This window comes from Perna viridis, chromosome 3 (genome assembly GCF_037379345.1).
Source record: "Perna viridis isolate PV_CMFRI_1.1 ecotype Kerala chromosome 3, ASM3737934v1, whole genome shotgun sequence".
Classification (NCBI taxonomy): Eukaryota; Metazoa; Mollusca; class Bivalvia; order Mytilida; family Mytilidae; genus Perna; species Perna viridis.
Window position 1 is genome coordinate 32,346,473 of NC_142447.1, and position 25,716 is coordinate 32,372,188.

General features: G+C 31.3%; 2 protein-coding genes across 3 annotated transcripts in view; one reads left to right on the forward strand and one right to left on the reverse strand.

Moving 5' to 3' along the window:
- Positions 1 to 109: 109 nt before the first annotated feature.
- On the reverse strand, positions 110 to 10,883 carry LOC148621900 (electron transfer flavoprotein subunit alpha, mitochondrial-like). Its single transcript, XM_088576736.1, has 10 exons — positions 10,760 to 10,883; positions 8,209 to 8,358; positions 7,806 to 7,887; positions 6,575 to 6,657; positions 5,875 to 5,974; positions 3,683 to 3,793; positions 3,381 to 3,485; positions 2,774 to 2,925; positions 914 to 1,060; positions 110 to 349 (listed from the first exon to the last, which is right to left on the reverse strand). The coding sequence occupies exons 1-10, from the start codon at positions 10,805 to 10,807 to the stop codon at positions 311 to 313; spliced, it is 1,017 nt and encodes a 338-aa protein (XP_088432862.1). The 5' UTR covers positions 10,808 to 10,883; the 3' UTR covers positions 110 to 310.
- LOC148621901 (non-lysosomal glucosylceramidase-like) overlaps positions 10,872 to 25,716 on the forward strand; it is a 25,651-nt gene continuing 10,806 nt past the window's right edge. The window contains exons 1-11 of one of the 2 annotated variants that reach the window (XM_088576732.1): positions 10,872 to 11,140; positions 14,069 to 14,157; positions 14,526 to 14,641; positions 16,664 to 16,882; positions 17,374 to 17,613; positions 18,171 to 18,273; positions 20,803 to 20,907; positions 22,782 to 22,935; positions 23,464 to 23,589; positions 24,402 to 24,574; positions 25,081 to 25,185. In XM_088576732.1, coding sequence (XP_088432858.1) covers positions 10,953 to 11,140; positions 14,069 to 14,157; positions 14,526 to 14,641; positions 16,664 to 16,882; positions 17,374 to 17,613; positions 18,171 to 18,273; positions 20,803 to 20,907; positions 22,782 to 22,935; positions 23,464 to 23,589; positions 24,402 to 24,574; positions 25,081 to 25,185 — 1,618 coding nt within the window. In that variant the 5' untranslated portion in view covers positions 10,872 to 10,952. The remainder of the gene's footprint in view (positions 11,141 to 14,068; positions 14,158 to 14,525; positions 14,642 to 16,663; positions 16,883 to 17,373; positions 17,614 to 18,170; positions 18,274 to 20,802; positions 20,908 to 22,781; positions 22,936 to 23,463; positions 23,590 to 24,401; positions 24,575 to 25,080; positions 25,186 to 25,716) is intronic. The other variant, XM_088576733.1, reaches the window with a different exon arrangement.

Below are 25,716 nucleotides of genomic sequence, written 5' to 3' on the forward strand. Positions count from 1 at the left end.
CTCTGAGAAAAATATGATTCTATGCTGTATTTATATGGTTTATTGTCTCCACGTTGATTGTTGTCACAATAAAGTGCAACCATATCAATTTTTAAAGCAAACTCATCACTGAATTGAATCACAGAAAGTTTATTATACAATAGTAGCTTCTACTTTATTTCACTCCAAGTGAAAATCTGAATAATAAATAGTCACACAATGTAAAAATAATAATATTCCAATTGTCTCAATAAATGTAGTCTTTATCAGGAGCCTACTACTTCTGTTATGAAGTTCCCTGCATTATATATGAACGAATTTGTTAGTTTTTTCACTTCTTTCCAACAAGCTCTGACATTTCTGGTACAGCCTGAAAACATGAAAATAGATATATGAACCAAAAAATGAAATATAATGAAAGGATGTTGCAGTTTAATGATGTATCAACCAAAATAAGAAGATATATATATTATAAAAGAGTGATCTAATCAATACATAAACAAAGATTTTTTTCTGGTATATAGGGATAGAATATACCTGTGCAACTCTTTCAAGTATTTAAATTTGTCAAAGCTTATCGATGTTACATGATTGAAACTGATTTCTCATTAAAAATCTGCTTTTTATAGTAGATAAAGTGACTTTAAGTCAATATGTGTCTACTTTGCAAGTATTGACAGATCATGATTCATTCAGGCAAACAAGAATAATATTGTTGAGTTAATAAATAAAATTTTCTTCTTAAGAGTTCAAAGAGATGATTCTATCTTGAATAACATGAATATTTATTCTCATCTAAAATATTCAGAAACAGGTCTGAATGGTTTTACATAAAGTAGGGCTATGACTCATAACCTGAAGTACATGTACAAATTAAAACAAAGATAAGAAGCAATGAAATTCTTTCACATTTGAACAAAGCATAATAAATTACCTTGAAAAGGTCTTGTACAAGACCAAAATCAGCAACTTGGAATATTGGAGCCTCTGGATCTTTGTTAACTGCAACAATAACCTTGCTGTCCTTCATACCTGCTAAATGTTGGATGGCACCAGATATACCCACTGCTATATATAAATCCTGGAAGAGATAAATTATATCAATATCAAATTTAGCTTTAGTATCAATATGATTATAGACACCAACAATGCTTGGTCAGCACTTCCCAGTTTTGTAGAATACCTAATTTTGGTCTTGTATGTTGCTGCCTTTCTACATTTATCATTGAAAAAATTGTCAAACAACTAAAAATGTATATTTCAAAGAACAGTTGAGGCCAATGCCTACACAAATTCACAATGCATAGACCACCATGCTAAAATATGCTTAGGTGCAAAATAATAAGAGAATGTCAAATTCAATGTTCTCAAGGTTTTTGAAAATTTGGGGTGAATTTCATATGTCTAAATTTTGTGGGTGAATTTTTTTTACATCAATAAAACTTGTCAAAAGTTTATTAAATACCCGTATTTACATGCACTTACCTTGGAACTTGATTTAATGGTCTTTTGTGTATGTTCATGTCACATTAGTTGATGTTTGTGAATTGTGCATTTGTGAGTGTCTTATCAGAATTATCAAGATGATGAATTTATCATAATTACATTTAGAGCTGTTTTTAGACAGGACACATTGACATGGACATTACATTATCCATGGTAAGAAACTAACTTTAATTGAATTTATTAGTTAAAACACACAAATGTCATCATGTGAACAAAAGTATAATGAGATTCATTGAAACATAGAGACTAGTTAGTTCATAATGTCAAGGACAATTTTAAAGATAAACAATTTTGAATAGCTTCCTGTCATCTTTTTGTTTTATGTTTTTAAAATTTAAGATTTCCACACTAAAGGAGCACCACATGCTTGTTATGTTTAAATGAAAAAGCCCGAAACCGGAAGTTATCGCTAACGTTTGAAAATATGATACGCCCTGAGGCCTCATGAAAACTTTGTGTACCTGAGCTACCAATGAATTTTTAGGTGTGAAAATTACACGTACAGACAAATTTTATGAGTGATTTAAAAAAAATATGCATGAAATACACAAATACCAGCCTTGGCAGAATACTGAAATTTCAGCAAAAGATCTTAAAATTTTTATTTCATGCCCTGAAATTGCCAAAATTTCTTACTTAGGAAACTCCTACTTTAAATGAACACTGCTGGTTAGGTTTTTAGCTATTTCACTTTGTAATCTACATGTACTTAAAAGAGGAAAATCAGTAAGAAAATACCCCCCTTCAAATGTTAAACACTAAAGTTAGATTATTTTCCTAAAGAGAAGTTTGAGAATAATTTACTTTTCATGCACATGAAAACTTCTTGAACACTGAAAGAGGAGTTATGCTTTCAATGTTAAAGATCAAACAGATGGACTGGTAGACAGATTGATTCTTACATACCACCAACTTTGCAGGGGGTATAAAATAAAAATGATAGAAAATGCATGAAAAAGTTTGGTCATCTTCAAAAACACAGAGATCACAGGGTTCTGCATAATTTACTACTGAGTTTCTACGTGCCTAGAATGGCCCCATACCATGAGGTTAGTTCAAGCCAGGTTGATGATCATTGTACTATTACATTAATCTGCCAATAAAAAAAATCATTTTGAAAAATTGTAATAATTTTTAAGGGTTTATAGTTTGAACTTCCTGATTTATTTTTTTTGAAGGGGTACTTTTTACAATATAAAAAGCCCTGCTACAAATTCCCAAATCATACACATTGGTCTTGTATACCAAGACATATGCATATGCTTGTTCTAGCACAACTTAAACTTACTGGGGCTACAATTTTGCCTGTCTGTCCTATTTGCATATCATTAGGAACAAATCCAGCATCTACTGCAGCTCTGGATGCACCTACTGCAGCCCCCATTTTATCAGCCAGGTCATACAACATTTGGAAATTTTCACCATTCTTCATACCTCTACCTACAAATCAACATGTACATGTATTCAGTATGACTTACTTACATTAAACATTGGTGCAGTTTAGCATTGTTAAACTTTATACACTTACAGATTTGCCTCAAAGAGTTAAAAATACTACGGTTAAAATCTGGAGCAATAGCAACACCTGAATGCCATACAATTTCTGAATCAATCCATGGCATTATTATTTGTAATTAAAAAACTTGCAATAATATAACATTTGACAGCAAATGCTATTATAGAAGAGAGAATAAAATACTCAGTATCAAATTTCACTGATGACATTGATGATAAGAGATTGAGAAGTTTTATGATATGTAATACAGTAATACTTTAAGACATACATCCTTATTTTTGGGTTTTGTATTTGTAACTTCCATCCTTGTGAATTATAGGTTTTTTTCTCATGTAACACTTGTAAGGATTAAAGTACATATGTGTCATACACCATTTACCTCCAGAAATGACTGTTTTTGCTGCTGTTAATTCTGGGCGATCACTCTTACTTAGTTCCTGTGACACATATTCTGAAGATTCATTCTTTATATCCACAGCTGGAGCTAAAAAGCAACAAAAAGAATACTTCAAAGGCTCCATGATTCACAAAAACTATCAAGTCATCACAAGATCAGCCTCCTTAACTGTTTAATGAAACTGAAATTAATATGAAATATCAACTATTTTCTTCTTTTGGCATTTTAATAAAGCAATCCATGTTAAAGAAATTCTAGTTAAGTTTTTAATTAAATCAAAATACCATTCTCTGAAGAAGCACTTCCACCATCTGCAGGTGATGCCTCAAAAGCTGTGCCTCGAACTGATACTATTTTCAGACTTTCATTGGACTTCAGGGTCTGAATGGCATTTCCTGTACAGGTGAATAAATATTACAACAATGACTTAATGCACACACACAAAAAATTCAAACAAAATAGCTGATGCAGAAAAAGAAATGAAAGTATGAAATAAATCATATTATAAATACTTATTACTAGGACAAATCTTTTCGGGACATCATGCAAATTTGTAAAAAATATTTACTTACACGTACATAACAATGGCAACATGGTATTTGCATAAGTTTACAGATGATGACATTGATATACCATCATACAACTGCATATTTTTTAAGTTAAAAAGAATATTATTTTCCCCTATATTATATATTTAGATTAAATATAATTTTTTTGTATATTCATTATAAGAGTTTATTTAAACCCTATATTGTCTACCCTATATCACATACCCTATACCATACCCCTATACCTATATTGCATACCTTGTATCGCACCCCTTCACAGACCATACTTGATGTATGGTTAAAATATATGATATACCGGTAATGAACACGACATGTTAAAATCTGTATCACATGCTGTATCAACTCTAAACCCATAATACCCTGCAGGTCTGTGGTCCTTGGGATGATATAGGAGGGTCAGGTTGGTGTAGATTTTAACATGTAATATTCAGTATATATAATAAACGTAAAATTAATTAGGGCTTGTTTATCTTGGAACATAATAATGTTACCAATGTTTGAATACTTGAAAAATCCAACATTCTATTTGAAATAAAAAATGTAACTACAGCACTACATCAAGAAAAAAAGAGGCTCCCAGGAGCCTGAATAGCTCACCTTGTTAAAGTTTGTCTTTCAAGGGCAATAAATTTAACAAGGAGTTGTCCAATAGTTTTGACCCAAGAAACTATGGTAGGACTTAACATAAGGATCCTTTCAACAATTGAAAGTTTGCATCTATTATAGTTTTTAAGATATTGGCTGAAAACTGTAAAAAAAAACATCATTTTTCATCTTTCAATGGCAGTAACTCTTACAAGGAGCCGTCTGACAACTTTGATCCTGGAAGACTTTTGAAGGCTTTATAATAAGGATCATTTCAGCAATTGAAAGAATTTGGCTAAACAAACGGTTTACAAGATATATGTGATAAACTACTGTCAGACCCCTATGTTCTATTTTTAGTAACAGTGGCCATGTTTTTTGACAGATCAAAAATCCCCATATCATTTCTATGCAGGATACCCCAAGGAACGTTCATACCAAGTTTAGTTCCAATAGGTCAAGTAGTGTCAGAGGAGAAGGTTTTTGAAAGAAATAAGATTAAAAGTAGCAAAAAATGACGAAAAAGGGCAATAACTCCAACATGGCTTAACAGATTAAAATGAAAATTGACCACAGACAGATCTGATCATGCTCAACACTTTTATCCGAGTCAGAATTGGCTAAACCTAACAGTTTTGGTAATATATGTGATAAACTACTGTCTGACCCTGCTATGTTCTATTTTTAGTAAGAGGCCATATTTTTCAATTGATCAAAAATCCCCATAACGGTTCTATGCAGGATACCCCAAGGAACATGCATACCTGATTTAGTTCCAATTGGTCAAGTAGTGTTAGAAGAGAAGAGTTTTGAAAAATTGTTCATGTTTATGACGACAACGGATGCCAAGTGATTAGAATAGCTCACATGGCCAGTTGAGCTAAAAAATTCAATATAAGAATTTGTGTAAATAAAAACTAGATCCATTTAGAGAGTATTTGACTAAACAATTACTATGCATACAAACCTTATAACCCTTGGACAGTTGATAAAAGAGATTCTCCCCATTGAGGACGTCTCAAGTGTAAGATTTTTCAATAAAAGCAACTTTTTTAGGTAAAAATGAATTATATAGTGTTTTCACAGAAAATATAATACAAAAGGTAATTTTAACCAAAAACCTTCCACAAATCTAACATTTTTATGTGGGAAATTTTTTTTGATTTTGTAAGGAGCCTCCCCCAATATTTTGGGAGGGTTGACAGGTATGTGCATAGAGAAAATCACTTAATCTATATTGCACAAAATTAACTATGAAGTATTTTAATACATATATATATAGCTTCAACATAGAAAATCAAAATTACGAAACACAACCTTACCAGCATAAATAGTTCGTATAAAAGTATCTTTATCTTTGATACCAATAATATCCGATATAGGTGATACATCAAGTTTGGCAGCTAACCTTGGTAATAAACTCTGTCAAAAGTACAAGACAGAAAACATTTATTTGAACAATGGTACAATCCAAAGGTTTTATATTTATATGAAGATTTCAAAGATAAGAAGGAATAATAAAACTTTTAATGTCATGATCAAGTCTTGAGATAAAATTCCAATTTTGAAATTAATTCCAATATTGAATAATAGCTACTTTGATTTTGTTTCTGACAAATATCAAAACCAAAACAAAATTGTAATTATTGCATATTTTATCATGTCAATATATATTTAGTTTTCCACAAAAAATTATACAGTGCAACTTCACAATGTTGGTGCCTGGCGCCATATTCATTTAAACTCCATGAAAGATATGATGATGTTACAATCACTCCAAATAATTTGACAGATATTTTCAAATATTGGGTTATGTACAAGTGATAGAGAATATCCGTCACCAAAGTACAGATAACCAATAAATCAACACATCCATATAAAAATTCAATATTACCTTTTTTTTTTAATATTTTAAATTTAATTTAATAACATTAATGAAAAATTTTTAAGTAGACTGCTTCAGCAATTTGAACCTGGCATACAAAATGAATCAAGTTGAAAATCTTTACAGAAGTCTCATACCTTTCCCATAGCGGTGGCTCCTGCTAGAATGTGACTAAAATTAAACTGTTTCTGTGTTGCCAACAGTAATGGTGTTAACGATTCTGGAATATAAGTCAGGTAAATTCAATTGTTTAAGAAAGAGAAGAAATATCAATAATTGATAAATATAATTGTCAGAAATTAGTTCAAGACTTATCAGAATAATGTTAAACAATTGACATAACATCACAGTTGTATCTGGCTCCATGTGAGACCCTATCTCGATATACAAAAACTGTTGTCATTCTTTACATTCTTTGATTTTTTTATGATCTTAATTTAATTTTTCACCACTCCTAATCACCTGAATATAGCTGAAATATTGCTACTCAGGTGTAAAACCCAAACAATCAATCATTCACCACTTCTGTATTATTTACATATTGAATAGAATGATATGTGAATCACTATTTTGTTTTTTATGAGGCCCCCTTGTGGCTCATTTTTAGGAGCTACAATATTAATGGGTTATACTCTCTTGAAATGTGATGGGTGCCTCTGGTGGAGCCAAACATGCTTTAACCAATTTCCTAATGTCAATCCATGTTTTTCGTGGGAATTCATAGTGCTTCATATTTTGTGTTATGTCTTGCTTTTCTTATCTTTAGTTTTTATATGTATTCCATTTTATTCAGTTCACTATATTGTATATGCAGATTGTCTTTGTTTCCTGTTTTAGCTTTCAAGCCAAGTACATGGTTTTTCGTGTATCTGTCTATCTGAATTTTGCTATTCATTATTTTTTTTGCTCATATTTTACAACATATTGGCTGTATTCAATTAAGGATTTTGTATGAAGTTTTATATCAATTCCAAGCCTTGAACAAATAAAAAAAACATTTTTGAGGAAATTTCTAAATTGCTATAAGTACATTTGTTAATCAGTGCCAATCTTCAATCAAGATATTAAGTATGGCAGTACACAATCAGGTCAAATCAAAAACAGATGTGTGTTCCTATTACCCTACCCACACTATTATTCTCAGCTAAAAAGTGTACCCTTAAGTTTTTTTTTTTGGCTTTTTTCAATAAGCATGATTAAAGTCCAAAGGTTTTTCAATAAATTCAGCATAAAAAAAAGATAGTAAAATATAAAAAAAAACTACGTACCTACCTTTTTTCTAAGGTGTAATAGGAAATACTTATATTATTTTTGTTACCAAAGTTTATGTGTCCTGTTGCACAGTACTAATGAGAATATAATTTTCACCTGGTAAAAAACCACTGAAAGCATCATTATCTGCTAGAAGAACTTTGTTTACACCTGGAATTTTACTAGCTTCTTCTGCAACCTTCAAATAGAAAAAAAATGCAGCACATTTTATCAATACTTAGGAACTCCACATTGTTTCTAGCATCCTCTAATGGCAAGTTCATGTCCTTATATAAGAATTTCATATAACATATATAAACAATAGCATTTTGGAAGCCAGAGCAGCCCCTGAAAGACTGAAATTCAAAGTCTAGAACATAGAGAGTAATCATTAGTTTCAACAGTTGGAAGATTTATATCCCATCATTTGTCACAAGAAAAAACTGCAAGCTCTTTTTGCTCACATAGGAATAAACCTTAAAATAAAATTATTTATTTTTGGTCAAAACTTTTATATTACCTTAGCACACTGTGATCCAGCTACCAGGCAAGTAACATCCCCTCCAATCTTCTTGGCTGCTGTAATTGTGTTCAATGTGATTGGGCCTAATTTTTGATTGTCATGTTCAGCAATTACTAAAGTACTTTGGAATCGATTGAACACAAATGCCTTGAAAATAAAAATAAATTTAAATTAGTTATAAATGATTAACGCTGCTTCTTGACATACATCAGTATACAAGTGATGTGGTAGAAGTAAAGGGTGTTAGTCTCAAGGAATACTAATGCTTTAATGATGTAAACTTACAAAGACAGTTGTGGGACATGATGCATATTAGTAGAATACATATGGCAAGCCATTATGGAAGGTCAAATATATAAATAAATCATTGATATTAAGAATAAATTGTTGATATCAATAAATCATCACCTATAATATATCAATTAATGTGACATATTTATTCACACATTAAAAAGTAATTATTACTAATAAATGATTTATAAACAAATACATAAATATGTTGTCACAAGTTAATAAGTAATTATTGATATCAATAAATTTGACAATTTATTAAAATGTTAATAATTATTTATTCACATGTTGATAATTCATTTATTTTCATCAATAAAAAGATGAATTCAATTATTTATCATTTATGTATTAACCTGTTGATGAGGGCACCACAATTAAGGTGTTTGAATCTTGGGTTACAAAAATGAAAGCACTTTCAATAAAAAAAAGTAATCTTACTTTCAATCTGAATTCAACTCTGGTACAGTGTTTATTATCTATGTCTTATACAAATAATTTATAATTGAAATGTAGTGATAAGTTACAATATCACTGCCATTCTGTGTATTAAATAAGTAATGATTAGTCCAATTTTATCATAAACAAATACAGATTTGCAGAAAAAAAAAGAGGCTCCCAAAAGCCTAATAGCTCACCTGGTAAAATTTTTGCCTTTCAAGGGCAGTAACTCTAACATGTAGTTGTCCTACAATTTTGACACAAGAAGACTTTGGTAGGACTTGTCAAAAGGATCATTTTATCAATTGAAAGTTTCACTCTATCTATTAGAGTTTTCAAGATATTAGCTGAAAATTGCCAAAAACATCATTTTTCACATTTCAAGGGCAATAACGCTTGCAAGGAGTCACTGACTACTTTGATCCATTGAAAACTTTTGTAGGCCTTATAATAAGGATCATTTCAGCATTTGAAAGAATTTGACTTAACCTAACAGCTTTGGAGATATATGCAAAAAATTACTGTCTGGCCCCCTATGATCTATTTTTAGTAACAGCAGCCATGTTTTTTGACAGATCAAAAATCCTCACCACAGTTCTATGCCTGATACCCCAACAAACATTCATACCAAGTTTGGTTCCAATTGGTAAAGTTGTGTCAGAGGAGAAGATAATTGAAAGAAATAACATAAAAACAGTAAAAAATGTCAATAAAGGGCAATAACTCCAAAATGGCTTAACTGATTACAACGAAAATTTGACCACTGATAGATCTCATCATGCTGAATAATTTTCCCTAATGTCTTAATTTGACTTCACCAATGATTTTGGAAATATATCCAAAAAACTACTGTCTGACCCCTATGGTCTTTGTTTAGTTACAGTAGCCAAGTTTTTCAATGGATCAAAAATCCTCACGTCAGTTCTATGCAGGAGAACGTAAGGAACATTCATATTTACTTTGGTTCTAATTGGTAAAGTAGTGTAAGAGGAGATGAGTTTTGAAAAATTGTTTTAAATGACGAGAACAGACATCAAGTGATGGCAAAAGCTGACATGGCCTTCATCCAGATGAGCTACAAAATACACAACTTGGATGGAAATGGGAGGTCGATTTGACAGTGTAATGGAACAGTACACAAAATTCTTGTTTTTAAATTGTCTGGTACACGACATTGCTGCTCTACTGAAATGACACTATTTTAGGATATTAACCAGCATGCATGAATACCAGAACAAGATTAAATAATATGCTAAAAATATTCATCATGCATCATATCAATATATGAATTATCAACATTCGAATACATACATATGAACATGTTTTTAAATGCCCATTCATTTATATCAATATTTGAATTATGCACATGTAGTAAGTATTTATTGATGCCAACAACTGGAGAATAAATTCCACAATGGCTTGCCATAAATGCCTGCTAATTGCATTGCTTCACATATATTTTTATTTCCATTTGTCCTTTACCCAACAGCAAAAAGACTTGAGGTGAACATGAATGTATATTTGTAGCAATTGAATTCATGGCCTGGTATCTTTTTCCAGGGGAAATTCCATGAATTTTAAATTGCTTGGTTTCAGAGGCATTGCAAATCATTACCTTTTCTTTATCACATGTTTAATGTGGATTATGTGCAAAAATGGTAGATCCTCACAGACTGTCGGAAAAAATCCTAGATCTGTAACTTAATTTAATGGTCAAAGGTCACTTGCTTATTTTGACGTTAATTATATTTTTTAAGTTTTTCGAAGTCACATTTTGGTAAATAATGGTTTGCTTTGTTTATATCATGCATTGAATTACCGTTTGGTTCAACGCTCTTGGACTGAAACACCTCGAAAACATCTTCATAAAGTTTTATGCAACCAAAATTTAAAAACGGAAGCGGCCAATATATTTTAAATTCCGAATGAAACCGTCACGGATCTTGAACTTCCGACATCAAGCCTGGCTCCTGCTGGCTCCCTTCAAGCTTCATGAAAACAGGGATACTAGTATGATGGCAAAATATCGAATCACAGACCATACCCCCGAAGGGAGTAAATTTACACCAAGAGATGACATCAAAGGCTTGCCAAGTTTCGGTTGGAGAGCAAGTTTAGATTACGAGTGCCAAGAAAAATGTGACCCTTTTGTGAAGCCAAGATTGAGTTTGATTCCATCTATTCTTGGCCTAAGTTATAGGTGAATTGATTGTTAAACATAAGATAAAATATAGTTTACTTATTTATCTAATTGGCTGGCATTGCCTGAAGGACGCCTGATATTTTTCTTTTCTCATGTCTACTGGTCAAGCAGGAGTTCTCGCCGGCAAGTAATTCTCGCCAAATGATTTTTTGGGGAGGGTCTAAAATGTGGAAAAGTTTCTGGCTCTTTCAAAGGTTACATCTTAAAAAAAATACTATACCTAGAATGAAAATCTAAACAGATTCAGAAATATATATCTACTGGTGTAAAAAATATTAGAAAATAATATTATTAAGGTACCAAAAAGTTGACCGGAAGAGTTTGAAATTAGCTCAGGTGGCAAACAAAATTTAGGTTTAGTCCTTTTTAAAATATGACGTCTGAAAGTGTCAAATACTCTTCTGTGATTTCAACCCTTCTGTGTTTTAGACCCTCCTGATTTTTGTCCTCCTTTCATGCCCAGAATTTAAGGAAAAACGTCTAACAGATTAATGATATTTTGGTCTCAGAAATGAGCTATCGTACAACAATTTCCATTGAGGAATAAAATTTTTGTGAGCAGATTGGCAAGAATTGCTTCTGTCTTGAAAATGGTGACATCTACTCTCTGACCAGTAATTGACATTAAACATGAAAAAGTAATCAAGGGAACTGAGGTTTTAGTGGTAATCATAAGAATGTAATCCAGAGACAAAGACCAGACATGGAAAACAGACATACACAACAAAGAACATAAAGTAACTAAAATCATACATACAAAGTAACAAAAGCAGATGAGCAACTCGGACTCCACCAGTAGGGTAAGTGTCCTCTGCTTTTCTTGAAACATCTGCCGAGTTGTTCATAGAAAGTCATGTCCGGGGTAGATCAAAGAGGAAAGGAAAACTATGACACGTTGAACAAATCAGTTTTCATGGCGCAGATGGATACACCGTAGCAATATACGAGTTCATGATGACAACCATAAAACTTCTGTAGTGATGACTTCAAATTTGTAACAACATAACCCTGTTCCTGAAGCCTTTTTGTTAGAAGTCTAGCATGATACAAAAAGTCGCGTAGTTTCGGCAAGCTCTGGCATAACATATGAGTTGTGATATGAACACTCCATATGCAGGGATGTTGCCACTGATGAAAGCAATAGTTTTCCTTTACCATTGATTTCTAAGTGTAGGTCAATTTATACTTGTCTGCATCGGGGAGTGTAGTATAAAGTCCCTGTCTGTATTTACTAGAGTAAGGATATCTGATAGTTATGGGACGAAAAAAAATTGACCCCTGATCAAAGGATTTGTCCACTATGTAATGTTGAAGTTAAAAATGAATTTAGTCATTTTTCAATAATGAAAAATTTGAGTTTATTTTTCCACTTATGGTTATGATGTATGTTGCATATGTATAACACATGTTTATGAATTGTACAAACTGAATTTGGAAATGAAAGGTATTCGATAGGCTATTGATTAATGTGCATTTGTGTAATATCATGATTGATTATTATGATTCTCCTTTGCAATAACAAGTCTTTTAATATTTTTTTTCTCTTTGCTTATTTTAAAATTGAATTATGTGTTTTGCACTTGTTCTGTATTGTAACTGGTTGTCATCCTATTATTTTAATTTTATACCAATGAATAATTTGAATTTGAATCGCTTATCAATTTGCTCCAAGTCACCCTAGATTTGTCGTCAAAAAACATTTTGACATCAGACAAATGATGTAACTTTACATTGTGACGTCATTTATCTTTAAGTTAGAGATAATTTAGTATAAAAACAGAAATTGCATTATTTTACTCTAAAAGTTGTTCACAAGCAGAATGCATGAGACACTTATTTTGAAGCTAATTAGTGGCATTTTCTTTTGATTTTTTTTTTGTCTTTGATCTTTCAAAGTTTTGCCAAATCTCATGCATTTGAATCTTGAAAATTTTAACCTGTAAGAGGATGCAGCCATAGGCTAGAGAGGCCTAATCAGTAGATATGTACTTTTAAGTGAAAATAGAAATAACAGAATTTTTTTGTATGTGAAGAGCATTTTATTGTCTCACCTGACTCAAATGTTGCTGAAGGCAAGACTAAGGTATGACTCTTTTGGCGACCACATTTAGAATTTCATCTTAAGTTTGCTGATTACCAGTAGGTCAGTTAAGGACATAATATAAAAATTCATAGTTTCTCATCCAACTTTTCTGAAAAATTTGGACGTGGGACGAATACTATTTTTTAATATTGTTATTTTTCCTTCAGTAACTGTTACTCGTGCTGAAAAAAAATCATCATTTACATGTATGTGTGCTTGTTGATCAATTTACAAGCACAAACATATTGAAACAGCTTTATCAAAGTATAGGTGTCTCTTCTGCAATACTTATATCAGTTTTCATCAATTTGGAACCATTTTAAAAAGAAGTAGTGGTGAGAAATTATGATTTTTCCAACCTGAAGTTACTAAAAAACTGTAATTATAAATCTGGTCTAGACAAGACATGGAATTATATTTCTGTAAATTTGAGTCATTGGTATATTTTTCAAAAGCATCACATTTCCTTATATGCAAACAATTCCTATGAACTATACCTGAGGAATCTACTAGTATCCATTTTGGTGGTGTCAAATGATTGTATTGATATTTGGAGAATTGACTTCTTAGGGAGACCTGAAGAGAAGTTTTCTAGGCTATTTCCGTATACTAAATTATTTTAAATAAATTTAAATAGATGGAAATCAAACTCTCAGTGATTTAAAAGTAATATGGTAAATTTGTCAAGGTTACCATAGTGAGAACTTGTTGCTCTATTAATTCAGGAGAATAAATTATTTTTAGACATAAGAGAATGCTTTCAATATATGCTTTCATAAGTTACCTTCAAAAGTACATTGCATTACATGTATAATGAAACTACATCTTTCGTGGTTTTACAGGTATATGAAAGTGTGGATTAAGTATAGGAGACAGGGCAGAATGATGTTCATTGATCATTTAAATCAGAAAACACATAAACCCATATATGGTAAGTATATGTTTTTGAACTGAGAAATAGAAGGACTATTACTTAAGGTATTATAGAACAGGAGGTGCATTCCGTTTATGTACATAATTTATGTTATTATTCTATTTGTTTTAAATCCTCTCAGTGAGTGATTACATATAGAATTAAGAATAAAGATTTTTTTATAGATTTTGAATCATAATAGAGTAACAAAGGTAAAATATTTAAATTGGCAAGAAATTATAGCTCAGAATGTAATACTGCTTGTAAATTTGTTCACAGACAATATACAAGCTTTTTTCAGTGCTGTGGCAAATGTAATTGTATTGTTTGAAAATGCATTACATTTATGTTCTTAGAAAACCTCTTTTTTTATATTTGACTTTCAGGTTGTCCCATAGGGGGAATAGGATGTGGTACTATTGGTCGTGGATATAGAGGGGAATTCTGTCGTTACCAAATAGTACCAGGAGTCTATGAACATACAGTTGTTCCTGCTAATGCTGTAAGATAATTATAAACAACTTTTTAGCTCACCTAGCTAATGGCCATGTGAGCTATTGCCATCACCTGTGGTCTGTTGTCATCTTCCATCATCATTAACATTTTTTCAAAACTCTTCTCTGACACTACTTGACCAATTGGAACCAAACTTGGTATGAATGTTCCTATGGGTATCTTGCATAGAACTTATGTGGGGATTTTTGATTCATTGAAAAACATGGCCTCTGTTACTAAAAATAGAACATAGGGGTCAGACAGTGGTTTTTCACATACATCTCCAAAATTGTACGGTTTAACCAAATTCTGACTGGGTAAAAGTGTTCAGCATGATTAAGATCTTTAGGTGTTCAAATTTTCATTTTAATCTGATAAGCCATGTTGGCCTTATTACCCATTTTTGATGTTTTTTGCTATTTTTAATGTTTTTTGTTTCGAAAACTTGAGCAATTGGAACCAAATTTGGTATTAATATTCCTTAGGGTATTTTTCATAGAATGTACCGGTAGTGAATTTCGATCCATTGAAAAACTTGTTACTGTTTCTAAAAATAGTACAAAGGGGTCAGTCAGTTTCTCATATATCTCCAAAATTTTTAGGTTTAGCCAGTCTTTTTATTGCTGAATTGATCCTTATTATAAGGCCTACAAAAGTCTTTAGGGATCAAAGTTATCAGAGGACTCCTTGTAAGAGTTATTGCCCATGAAAGGTGAAAATTGTTTTTTTTTACAGTTTTTAGCCAAAAACTATGATAGGTAGAATGAAATTTGGAATTGCTGAAACGACCCTTATGATAAAGCTTTCAAAAGTTTACAAGAATCAAACTTGTTGGACGACTCCTTGTTAGAGCTATTGCCCTTGAAAGGCAAAAAATCATGTTTTTAGCAGTTTTCAGCCAATATCTTGAAAACTATAATAGATAGAATGAAATTTTCAATTGATGAAATGATCTTTATGATAAGTCCTACTGAAGTCCTTCATTGTGTCAAAATTATCAGACAGAAAATTAATCAGTTGAGTGATTCAGACTCCTGGGAGTCTCTTGTATTTTTAAATTTGAAGATCATGTACAGAAATTATAGAAAATTTCTAGTAGCCATGGGTTTTTAACATTTTTTGGTAAGAAACCCACATTGATTTTGTCTTTTTCATTTAAACACATGGTCTTGAATGCTCTGTTATGGAAACTCAATCAAACTGTATCAGTTTTATAATGGTATGTCATCGTTGTAATCAGATGGAAAAGCAAAATAGGAGGTGCACAATGGCATCTATAATAAAGAATATATGAATGTTTCATTCAATTCCATTCAGGGGTTTTAGAGGGGTTGTGGATTAGAAGATGATCTTTCCTTGGTTGCCAATGACAAAGTCTATCCTCCCCTTAAATCATGTAGATGAAAAAAAACAAAATAGGAGATGCACAATGACATCATCTGATAAAGAATGTGTGAAAATTTCTTCACATTCCATTCAGCGGTTTGAGAAGAGTTGTGGAATAGAACTGGTGACAGACTGACTGACAGATGAATAGAAGTTATTGCTTAGACCATATCTTTTATCCAGATATACTGAAATACTTAAAATGATGGTAAAAATCTTCAGACAGTTCAGTTAAAATATTTGGAGGTCAGGAATGGACTGAACACAAAATTATCTTTTAAAGAGGCATTTGGTTCGATATTAAAAAAATTTTTTTTTAGGTATTTTATTTTATTTTTATTATTCTTTTTGGTCAAGCATTCCTCAGACTTTTCATATACAGTAATTGTACTACATCTACTGGGTATCAGCTGAAATCTAGTGTCTGTCTATTACTAATTAAGAAGATAGGATCATCAATGATCATATCAAGCTGCACCATGCAGAGCATTTGATAAAGTATGTTCTAAAAGTGAGCTTAACAAGCAAGTTTTACCAGTGCATTGTTTCTAGTTGATATAGCTTTGTTTACAATTACATTTTAAAGAGTCTAATTCATTGATATATTCTATTCTAACTGTTTCATTTCTGTTCATTATTTCAGTTTATCCTCTGCATCAGGAAGAATAATAAAACTGTATACCAGAAAGTCCTGACTGGGAAAAAAGGGAAGCATCTGAAGTCATGGGAGTGGGGATTCCCTTTACATAATGCAACATATCATGCATTATACCCTCGGTCCTGGACTGTATATAATATACCTGAATACAGCCTTAGATTAGTCTGTCGGCAAATATCACCTGTCTTTCCACATGATTATAAGGTACATCTTATCTGTCTTTCTTTGCTGCTAAATATGATAATTTTACTGTCAAGGTAGTTAAAATATAAAATTACTAGTCCCTGGTTTATTCTTAAACTGAAACATAGGAATGACAAAATGATCAGTTAGTAAATTTATTTTGAGTGGTCAATATTTTATGAAAACCTCTTGACTGGAAGCACCTTTCGTTTGTTCTTTGCAACATAACTTTTGTAAGTGCTGTCCTGAAATCACAAACTTGAACTAGTCATAACTAGTGAAAAAATTACTTCCAAATAACTTTTCAAAAATATTATTCTTGATAGGAGAAATTATAAAAATCAATAGAACTCATTCATTGCCCAATACATAGTGTATGATATAACTGTTTCAAGCAAATTATAATAAAAAAAAATTAAGGCTTCAGATATCTACAGTATTTATTGTGTCACTTTAAGGTTTCTATTCTTCCCTGTCATTGTATAGTGTTCTTTGCTTTGTTTTTGTACCAGGACACAAGTTTTCCAATGGCTGTATTTGTATGGGATGTAGAGAACTTGGGACAGGAAGAATTAGATGTTAGCATCACTTTCACATTTAAAAATGGAAGAGGTGTAAAAGAGGACAGCTTTCCTGGCAACTGGAGTGAGCCATTTGAAAATGAAGCTGAAGGTCAAAAGGTTGCAGGGATGATGATTGGTCAAAATATACGAGATATGAAGTGCACTTATGGGATAGCTGGTGCCCTCAAGGTGTAAAATATATGTTTTGTTTTAAAGAATTCAATTATTTCTATCCTTTTTTATGTCTAACTTGGATTTACAGTAGCTTTATTTTGGTTTATTTGGTGCCTTGGATAAACCAAAAACACACCTAAATGAAATATACCAGATTTCCTTAACAATTTAACTGGAAGCAGATAGTTTTGGAAAAAAACAAATAGACAAAAACTTAAAACACCATTCCTGTAAAATTTCCAAGAATATCCTGTTTTTTAATCATTTCTAAGTGATACTTTTTATCTACTCAAGGCACTGAGTTATTGTTGCCAAGCCACTAAATTGTCACCCAAAATAAATAGTTCTTCCAGTAAATTTAGGATTGGCAATGAAAAATTTAGTAATTTTCTAAATGTACCACCTGCCTTGTGTCATCATAACCTTCGATTTTCTAAACTTCATCAGAAACATTAATAGATAGAAATTAAACAAAGACTGTTATGCATTAAACTTAGGTTTTATGTCAATTATGAAATATCAGATTGATTTACCTATTATTCTATCTGTAATGATGATTTGTTTCACCATAGGATGGCATTGATGTGAGCACCAAGTCTCAATTCAATCCCAAGGGTACGGGACAAGAACTATGGGATGACCTATTGGAAGATGGAAAGCTTAAATCTGCTACAGGTACATTTTCATGGAACTTGTTTAAATTTAAAAGCAGACATTTTCAGTGGCATTTTAAACTTATACAAAAATCTTCAGAAATCTTTTGATAGTTCTTCCTTTTTATACCCCCTATCCAAAGGAGAGGGGGCATAGTATTTTATCCTTGTCTCTGTTTCCGTGTTGCACTGTTTCCTTCACAGTTTTCTCAGCAACTACTCATCGCATGGGTTTGAAATTTCAACACATTCTTCCTGTAGATATGCCATATGGTGGGAGTCATTTTTGGAAAAAATTATACTACAACTTCCTGTTTACCGAGGACTGATTTTTTTTTTTATTATATTTTTGCAAGTTTAAATTTTTGTCACACTTTTCTCAGCAACTACTCATCACAGCAGCTTGAAATTTTCCCCATTTACCCTGTGGGTATACCATATGGTACGATCCATTTTTGGAAAAATTCTACAACTTCCCGTTTACCGAGGACTTCATTTGTTTTCATTATATCATAATTGAAAGCGGGGCTATCACTTGTGAGCCATCCCTCACAGATTTCTTGTACACTTAGCATGTCTCCAGGGTAAAACTGTGTTGGCTTTTCATGCATTACATGTTGAACATAATTTATATAAATTATTAGAAAATATTTGAAAATTGTAATAAGCAAAATGAAGATGAGATTAAAGCTTTTTCTTTTCCTCCTATGTGGTTGGAAAGTATATGCCCTTTTGTTGGTCAAATTGTCTGTCCAAAATCAATATCTTTGAAAAAAATATTACCGGTACAAATCATTATGCAATGGTTAGATGAACGTAGAAATTTTTCTTATATTGACTTGAATAAATGATACTGAAATTTCACATTTTTACCTTTCTGGCAAATTAATTACACATGTAAACTCTTTTTGTACACTTTTGTAGTTAATTACAAATATTATTTTGAAATTAACATTCTCAGCTTTACTTTGACTACTTTTGATCAACATACAAATTATGCACTTACAATACAATGATCTAGGTTCAGTGTGTTTTTGGTACTAAATACTTGTAGAAGGGTAATTATTTAATTTGAATTGGTGAGATCTTTACTGTTTGAAGTTATGGACCTTTGCTTGTCAAAATTTTGGATTGGGGTATCACCAGATCAACTTAATAAAGTTTTGTAAAAATTTATACAGGATCAATATTTAACACTGAAACAGTTTTCCTTGTATGACTAAGAAATGAGTGAAGTAAAAAGTTGAGAAATCATGATATAAGTTGCAAAAGGTTTTTTTTAAACTTTAGATTTATATGATTTTCTTAGTTATTTAAAACCAAGTTGCAGAAGGTACATTTTGATAGCTTAACTTAAGCATGGAATGTCAACAATATGAATGAAGAGTTTAAGATTGTAATTTAGGGATATTTCTCTCTGAACCTGGTTTCCCTGAACATTATACAACAGTAATTTTCAGTTTACCGGATTCAGTGAAATGTATATAGTTGCTTTCCTGCAAAATTTATTTTTGTATTTCCTCTATAAAGGGATTTTTGCTTCTGGAGAAAGATAGTTGTTCTGCCTGGTTTCAAAACCTTTTATGCATAGCTAGGCAACATTAAGATTTATATCACACTTCTACTTCATAACTTAAAAAAAATGTTAAGGTGGAGGGGTTAAAGGTTTTATTCTAGAAATTACTTTTGAATAAAATGCCTTATTGGAAGTTCATGTTAAATATGTGATGGTGTTTTGTCCTTAAGTGACATTTATAACTTTGTATTTACTTATTCTATTCACAGAGGGGTATGTAAGTTTCGAAACACGACTCTGTGATTTCATGAGAATTGGTCCTCATCTACCATTCAAATGCATGGAGATTCATCATTTACATAGTATTTAGTTCAATATGAAAAGCAATTTATCTTTTTTTGTAAAAAAGATTGATAAAAAGTGACAAATATCTAGTTTTACGGGATAAAAATGTTAAGAAAAGCATAAAATAGAAGATTTTGCATTGTGATGCAGTGTTTCGATTTCCTGCAAGTAAACAATATAATGCAGATCGGTTTTTGGATTTCAAAAGGTTTTACATTGGAAATTCTGGAACTATAAAGATACTTACCAACCCTGTATGTAAACATTGTTACTGAATAGATGTGACTTACAAAGTACATTTTTATACATGAAAATCAATTTTGATGGTTTTGTCAAAAGTAATTTAAAGAAACATACATTCATGGCTTTCTTAAGAAAATCAAATATTTTATGGAAATTTTACATTTCATGAGGATTTTGAATTTGTGGTTCGACCGAATCACCCCAAAAAACCTACAAACTAGGTACCTCACAAACTTTATTTTTTTCGCATTGCTGTTTATTTGTTTAGAATGAGATGCATTTTGTTTGTGTATGTATAACAGTGCTAACTTCCTTTACAATGTTTTCATTTTTTGCTCTGCATCAAAACGGTTTGAAATCATAGCAGTTTGAAATTTTATCACAAATATTGAATAGAAAAGGTAAAGAAATGAGGTTGATGACAAAAGTTTTTATTTTATATTGTAGATCATAATAAAGATAGTCAGGTTGACACTCCCTTTCATGTAATAACACTCCGAGCTTTAATGAGCATTCTACAGTTTCTACTAAATCTCATCCTACCGTGCAAAGGTATGGTGTCTATCTAACATAATAACTTTCACTGTTGTTCATTTATAGAAGAGTTTTTACACCAACTTTTAGCATGTAGGTTGCTATGATTATTTTTCAATACCTAGCTTTATATTTTGAATTTTTTATTTAATGCAACATGTGTCTTGGGATTATTTAGAACTTTTTGATCAAACTGATTATACTGTGCATGTATATTCAGGAATGATTTTTTTCAACTTTTTAGTGGAATTCCGCAAATTGAAATCCGGATTTTACTGTTACGATTCTTTTTTTTCTGTTTATTTATCTCTGATTTTACCAATTTTTGCTTTGTTTGACTTCATCATAAAATCATCCCTGTATATTGTTCCTATAAATCATTTTATAGTACATTCAAAATAGTTCATAATTGATAATATGATAATTAATTGAAAAAATGTGAATAACTAAAATATGATCATGAGTGCTGAAGAATGTCCAGATTTTAACATGTGGGGGAACTTGTTCCTAGCACAACTTAAATCTTCAAGTGTTCTTGGCAAACATTATCAAATTATAAAAACAATTATTATCCTATTTGTTATATACATATATATATATGTTCTCCATATTTTTCTCTATTTTCAATATGAATTTGTGATCAGTAGATTGGCAGCAGAAGGTCTGAGAGCGAAATTAATTGCACAGGGAACTAACTTATGAAAAAAAATCACTGCCATCTATATGATAACTAGTGTTACTTCACTTCTCATTTTAGTTTTCATGAAACACCGGTAATCATAAAACATATTCTGCAGCTACAAGCTTATATAATGTATTATTAATTCGAAGAAAAGTTCCTGTGATAAAAAAAAATATTTTTAATTTGGTTTTACATGCTTGCAATATTACCATATACAAGGTCATTTTAATGACAATTCGTTACACTTGGTTATGGTAGGTTTTCTTATGTTTACATATGGGTAGCATTTGATATACTGGTACAAATTAACATATGATTAAGTTGCATGCCTCATTTGTCTTTATGTCTTTTGATTGAATCTTAATGAAGAAATGCATTGAAAATTACCCATTATACTTAACTAGGAAGTAGAATGTGTAAGTACAAGTCTCCATTAAATATTTTCTACTTGTATGTACTAAATCTAGGTGAAACAGTTTAGTGGCACAGTCTTTGCAATTAGAACAAGATGAACAATCTTCACTTAGAAATTTGAGTTAAAATTTTCAATTGATCATGAGAACTTGTTCCATTTATGAAACGAAAATGTACATTGTTTTGGATCATATGAATAGAGGTTCTGATTTTAAAAACTGTTTCTGTAATTTTCATATTTTAGTATGGCTGTGCTTATCAGTTTTTACTTCCCAAAACTGTTGTTCTATAACTTTGTGTGTCTAAATGACATTGTGAACTAATTGGAAGGGGATCAAGATTGTGTTAGTTTCACTAATATTTAGTTGTTTTTCATGTGTATTTATCTAGACTTGTAGTCAGAATCATAATGCAGAATTAATGGTTTAAACAGTGTGTCATCCATTGCTTATAAAATTGTTGACTCTTAAAACTTTATTTTCAACTGCTAATTGATAAAAGTGAACACACATGTATGTTCAGATACCATCAATCAATTCTTAAGTATAAAATTTTCTTGGTGACTTAATTTGTACACATATTTTTTTCTCCTCATGAATAGCTTTGTGGAAAACTATAGTTACTGCATCATCCCATTTATTACAATGTTAGTTTTTCTCTGTAATTTTGAAAAAAAGCCCCATAAGAAATTAGTATTAAATTTTCACACCAGTTTTATAAACTAGTACCTGTTTTAGAATCCAACCCATTGTTTCAGTGTATATTGTTTGCTTATCTTGATTATTATATCACACAGAGAAAAGTGCAGCCACCACCAAAGGAACAGAGCTAGGTACTGCTGTGTGCTTGTTTACAACTGTCAAACCTGGAGAGAAGAAAGATTTAGAGTTCACCCTGACATGGGATATGCCTGTTATACACTTTAAGGCTAGAAAACATAAATACCTAAAGTAAGGGTGTAAAAGATGGTAGTGACTAGTTGTTACTGAAATTTTACATATTTTGGCAATTGGTGGTTTTAAAACATTTTTCCAAGTATTTAAATTTGCTTTATGTTGAAACTTATCATAAGCAAAGTGCTTAATTTGCATATTCATAGGTACTTATTTTTGCAACTGATTACTGATTGTGAATTTGGGCAAATAAATACACCATGGAAATGAGTGCAATTATATTAATGGATGTTATGGTACATGTAATATTACAAGTCTTCTATAACAAATCAACTACATTTTTAATCATAATTTTTTTTACATAGCAATAAATTATTTTGAATTTCAGATAGTATGGTGTGCATTTTGTGTATAGATCAGGAGGCAGAAAAATATCTTATTAGATTTTGAATTCAAAATACTAAATGCACCATACTGTTCAATTTTTTCTATCATTGTGACAGCTTTATCATTCTGAGAGTTGTTTATGCATGAATGTCTACATCTATCATTGTTTTTATGTGTTTTATTTTTTGTTGTCTGTAGGCGATATGCCAGATGGTTTGGTAGTACTGGTGATTCATGCCCAAGAATGTGTAGTTATGCATTGAACAATTATTCAGTGTGGGAACAGAAGATTGAAGAGTGGCAAAATCCTATCCTAAACAATCAGTAAGCCTTTATATGTATATCTATTACTCATGATTGTCTACATTTTAATGCCTTGTTACATTTGGAATCAGAAGAGACCAGTTTGACAATTTCACCAATCAAAATAATGAAATTCAAATATTTTTGGTGAACATGTTATTAACCTGTGTGTCATTAAAGCATGAACAATACAGTTTTTCATCTTGATCATTTATTTGAACTTGAGTACTGTGAAAGTACTATTGGGTACCAATTTTCGTGGTTTTTTTGTGGGTAGGTCAAACCACAAAATTTGGTTCCAACGAATAGTAGATTCCCATTGATGTGTATACTGAAGGAGTAATCAAGGGAACCAAGGTTATAGTGGTAATCAAAAGAATGTAATCCAGGTACAAAGACCAGACATGGGAAACAGACATACACAACTAAGAACATGAAGTAACTAAAATCATACATACAAAGTAACAAAAGCAAATGAGCAACTCAGACTCCACTAATAAACCTAGGAGCATGGACCAGGTGCACTGGTAGGATAAGCGTCCTCTGTTTTTCTAGAAACACCCGCCGAATTGCTCATAAAAAGTCATATCCAGGGTAGACAAAGGAGGAAAGGAAAATTATGACACGAAAACTTCAAAACCATGAATTCAAAAACCCATGGACTTGTGTTTCTTCCCTGATCCACAAAAATTGGTATCCACAAATTAAAGTACTGTCACATTATAACTTCTGTTACATTTTTTTTTAAGATACATTGTACATTGAATTTAAAAACAAGTCTTTTTAAGTATTTGTGGGCTAATGTTCAGAAGTTAATATTGTTTTATTTTCAGAAATCTACCAGCATGGTACAAATCTGCTCTTTTTAATGAGCTTTATTTTGTGAGTGATAGTGGTTCTGTATGGCTAGATTTAGCTGAAGAGAAAGATGGAAAATATGTTAGAAAGATTAATGAAAGTGATCCAAAAGTTATTCAGGAGTTTGGAAAGTTTGGCTATCTTGAAGGTATCGTAATGATGAATTTGGGATGGGTATCTTTCCTTCACTATTGGGATAATCATATTAAAAAAAAAGAAAATCTAAATTAATATTGTACATGTACAGGTTGGAGGAGTAGTTACTTAAATAATTAAGGTTTGTCTGCTTGAAATTTTTAAAAGTCAGAGAGTTAATAGAAACTCCTAAATAAATAATCCTACTTTGTCAAATCACAAGAAGCCTCTGATAGACAGTAGAGGAATTTCTATTTATTCTACATGTAGTGCAATTTGACAATTCCTTAGAAAATGAACCATTATCATTTATCAAAGAAATGTAATACTACAGAAAACATATTTTATATAGCTCTTTTTATTTATTCTCCTTCAGTAATGAGTGGTTTAAATTATTTCTCCATGCTGTATGGTGAGAATTAAAGATTGCATGTTGAAAATCTTAATTTTCCAATCTCAGGTTAACAAGTTAGGTTGACATGGGTTGATTGCTGAAGATAAACATTTTGATTGTTTCAGGACATGAATACAGAATGATTAACACATATGATGTCCATCACTATGCATCCTATGCTTTTATCATGTTATGGCCAAATATACAGATGTCTATACAGTATGATATGGGTAGGTTTCTGTTGTTCCGTAATGGACTCTGAATCTGTCTTGCTGCATTATGTCAAAGTCTAAAGGACTGAAGAAAGAAATTGAGGTGTTGGTAGTTCAACTTAAATGAAGCCCAAGTTTCCATGTTTTGATATGCAAATAGATTATCAACACGGACTGTCTCAAACACCAGGAAGATAGATTATCAACACGGACTGTCTCTAACACCAGGAAGATAAGCTTTCATATCTTAAATTTAATGCAGAATTTTGATTTTAAAAGTCAAAGAACACAACTTAGTTCAGTTGTGAAAGTTCGATTGGCTGACAGATTTCTTGTTGTTTCTACTTATTATTTTCTGCTCCTATTGATTGACTTGCACTGCAGAAGTATTGGAAAGACATCTGTTTTAGTGTACTAAAGAAATTTTTTACTAGTTATAGCTTAATGACACTTTAAATTGTAAATAAGGAAATCCTATATAGATGTGCATGTTATAAGGTTTTACATGTTTTGATGATACTTTCAACAAAATAAGTAATGTTTATAGCT

Excerpts from the sequence above, each read along its gene's own strand:
- LOC148621900 (XM_088576736.1), bottom strand. The coding sequence starts at position 10,807 with ATGAAGATGTTTTCGAGGTGTTTCAGTCCAAGAGCGTTGAACCAAACG. Across the intron at positions 5,975-6,574 it reads GAGCCACCGCTATGGGAAAG|AGTTTATTACCAAGGTTAGC; the intron begins GTATGAGACTTC and ends TACTTTTGACAG. Across the intron at positions 3,794-5,874 it reads TATACGAACTATTTATGCTG|GAAATGCCATTCAGACCCTG; the intron begins GTAAGGTTGTGT and ends TCACCTGTACAG.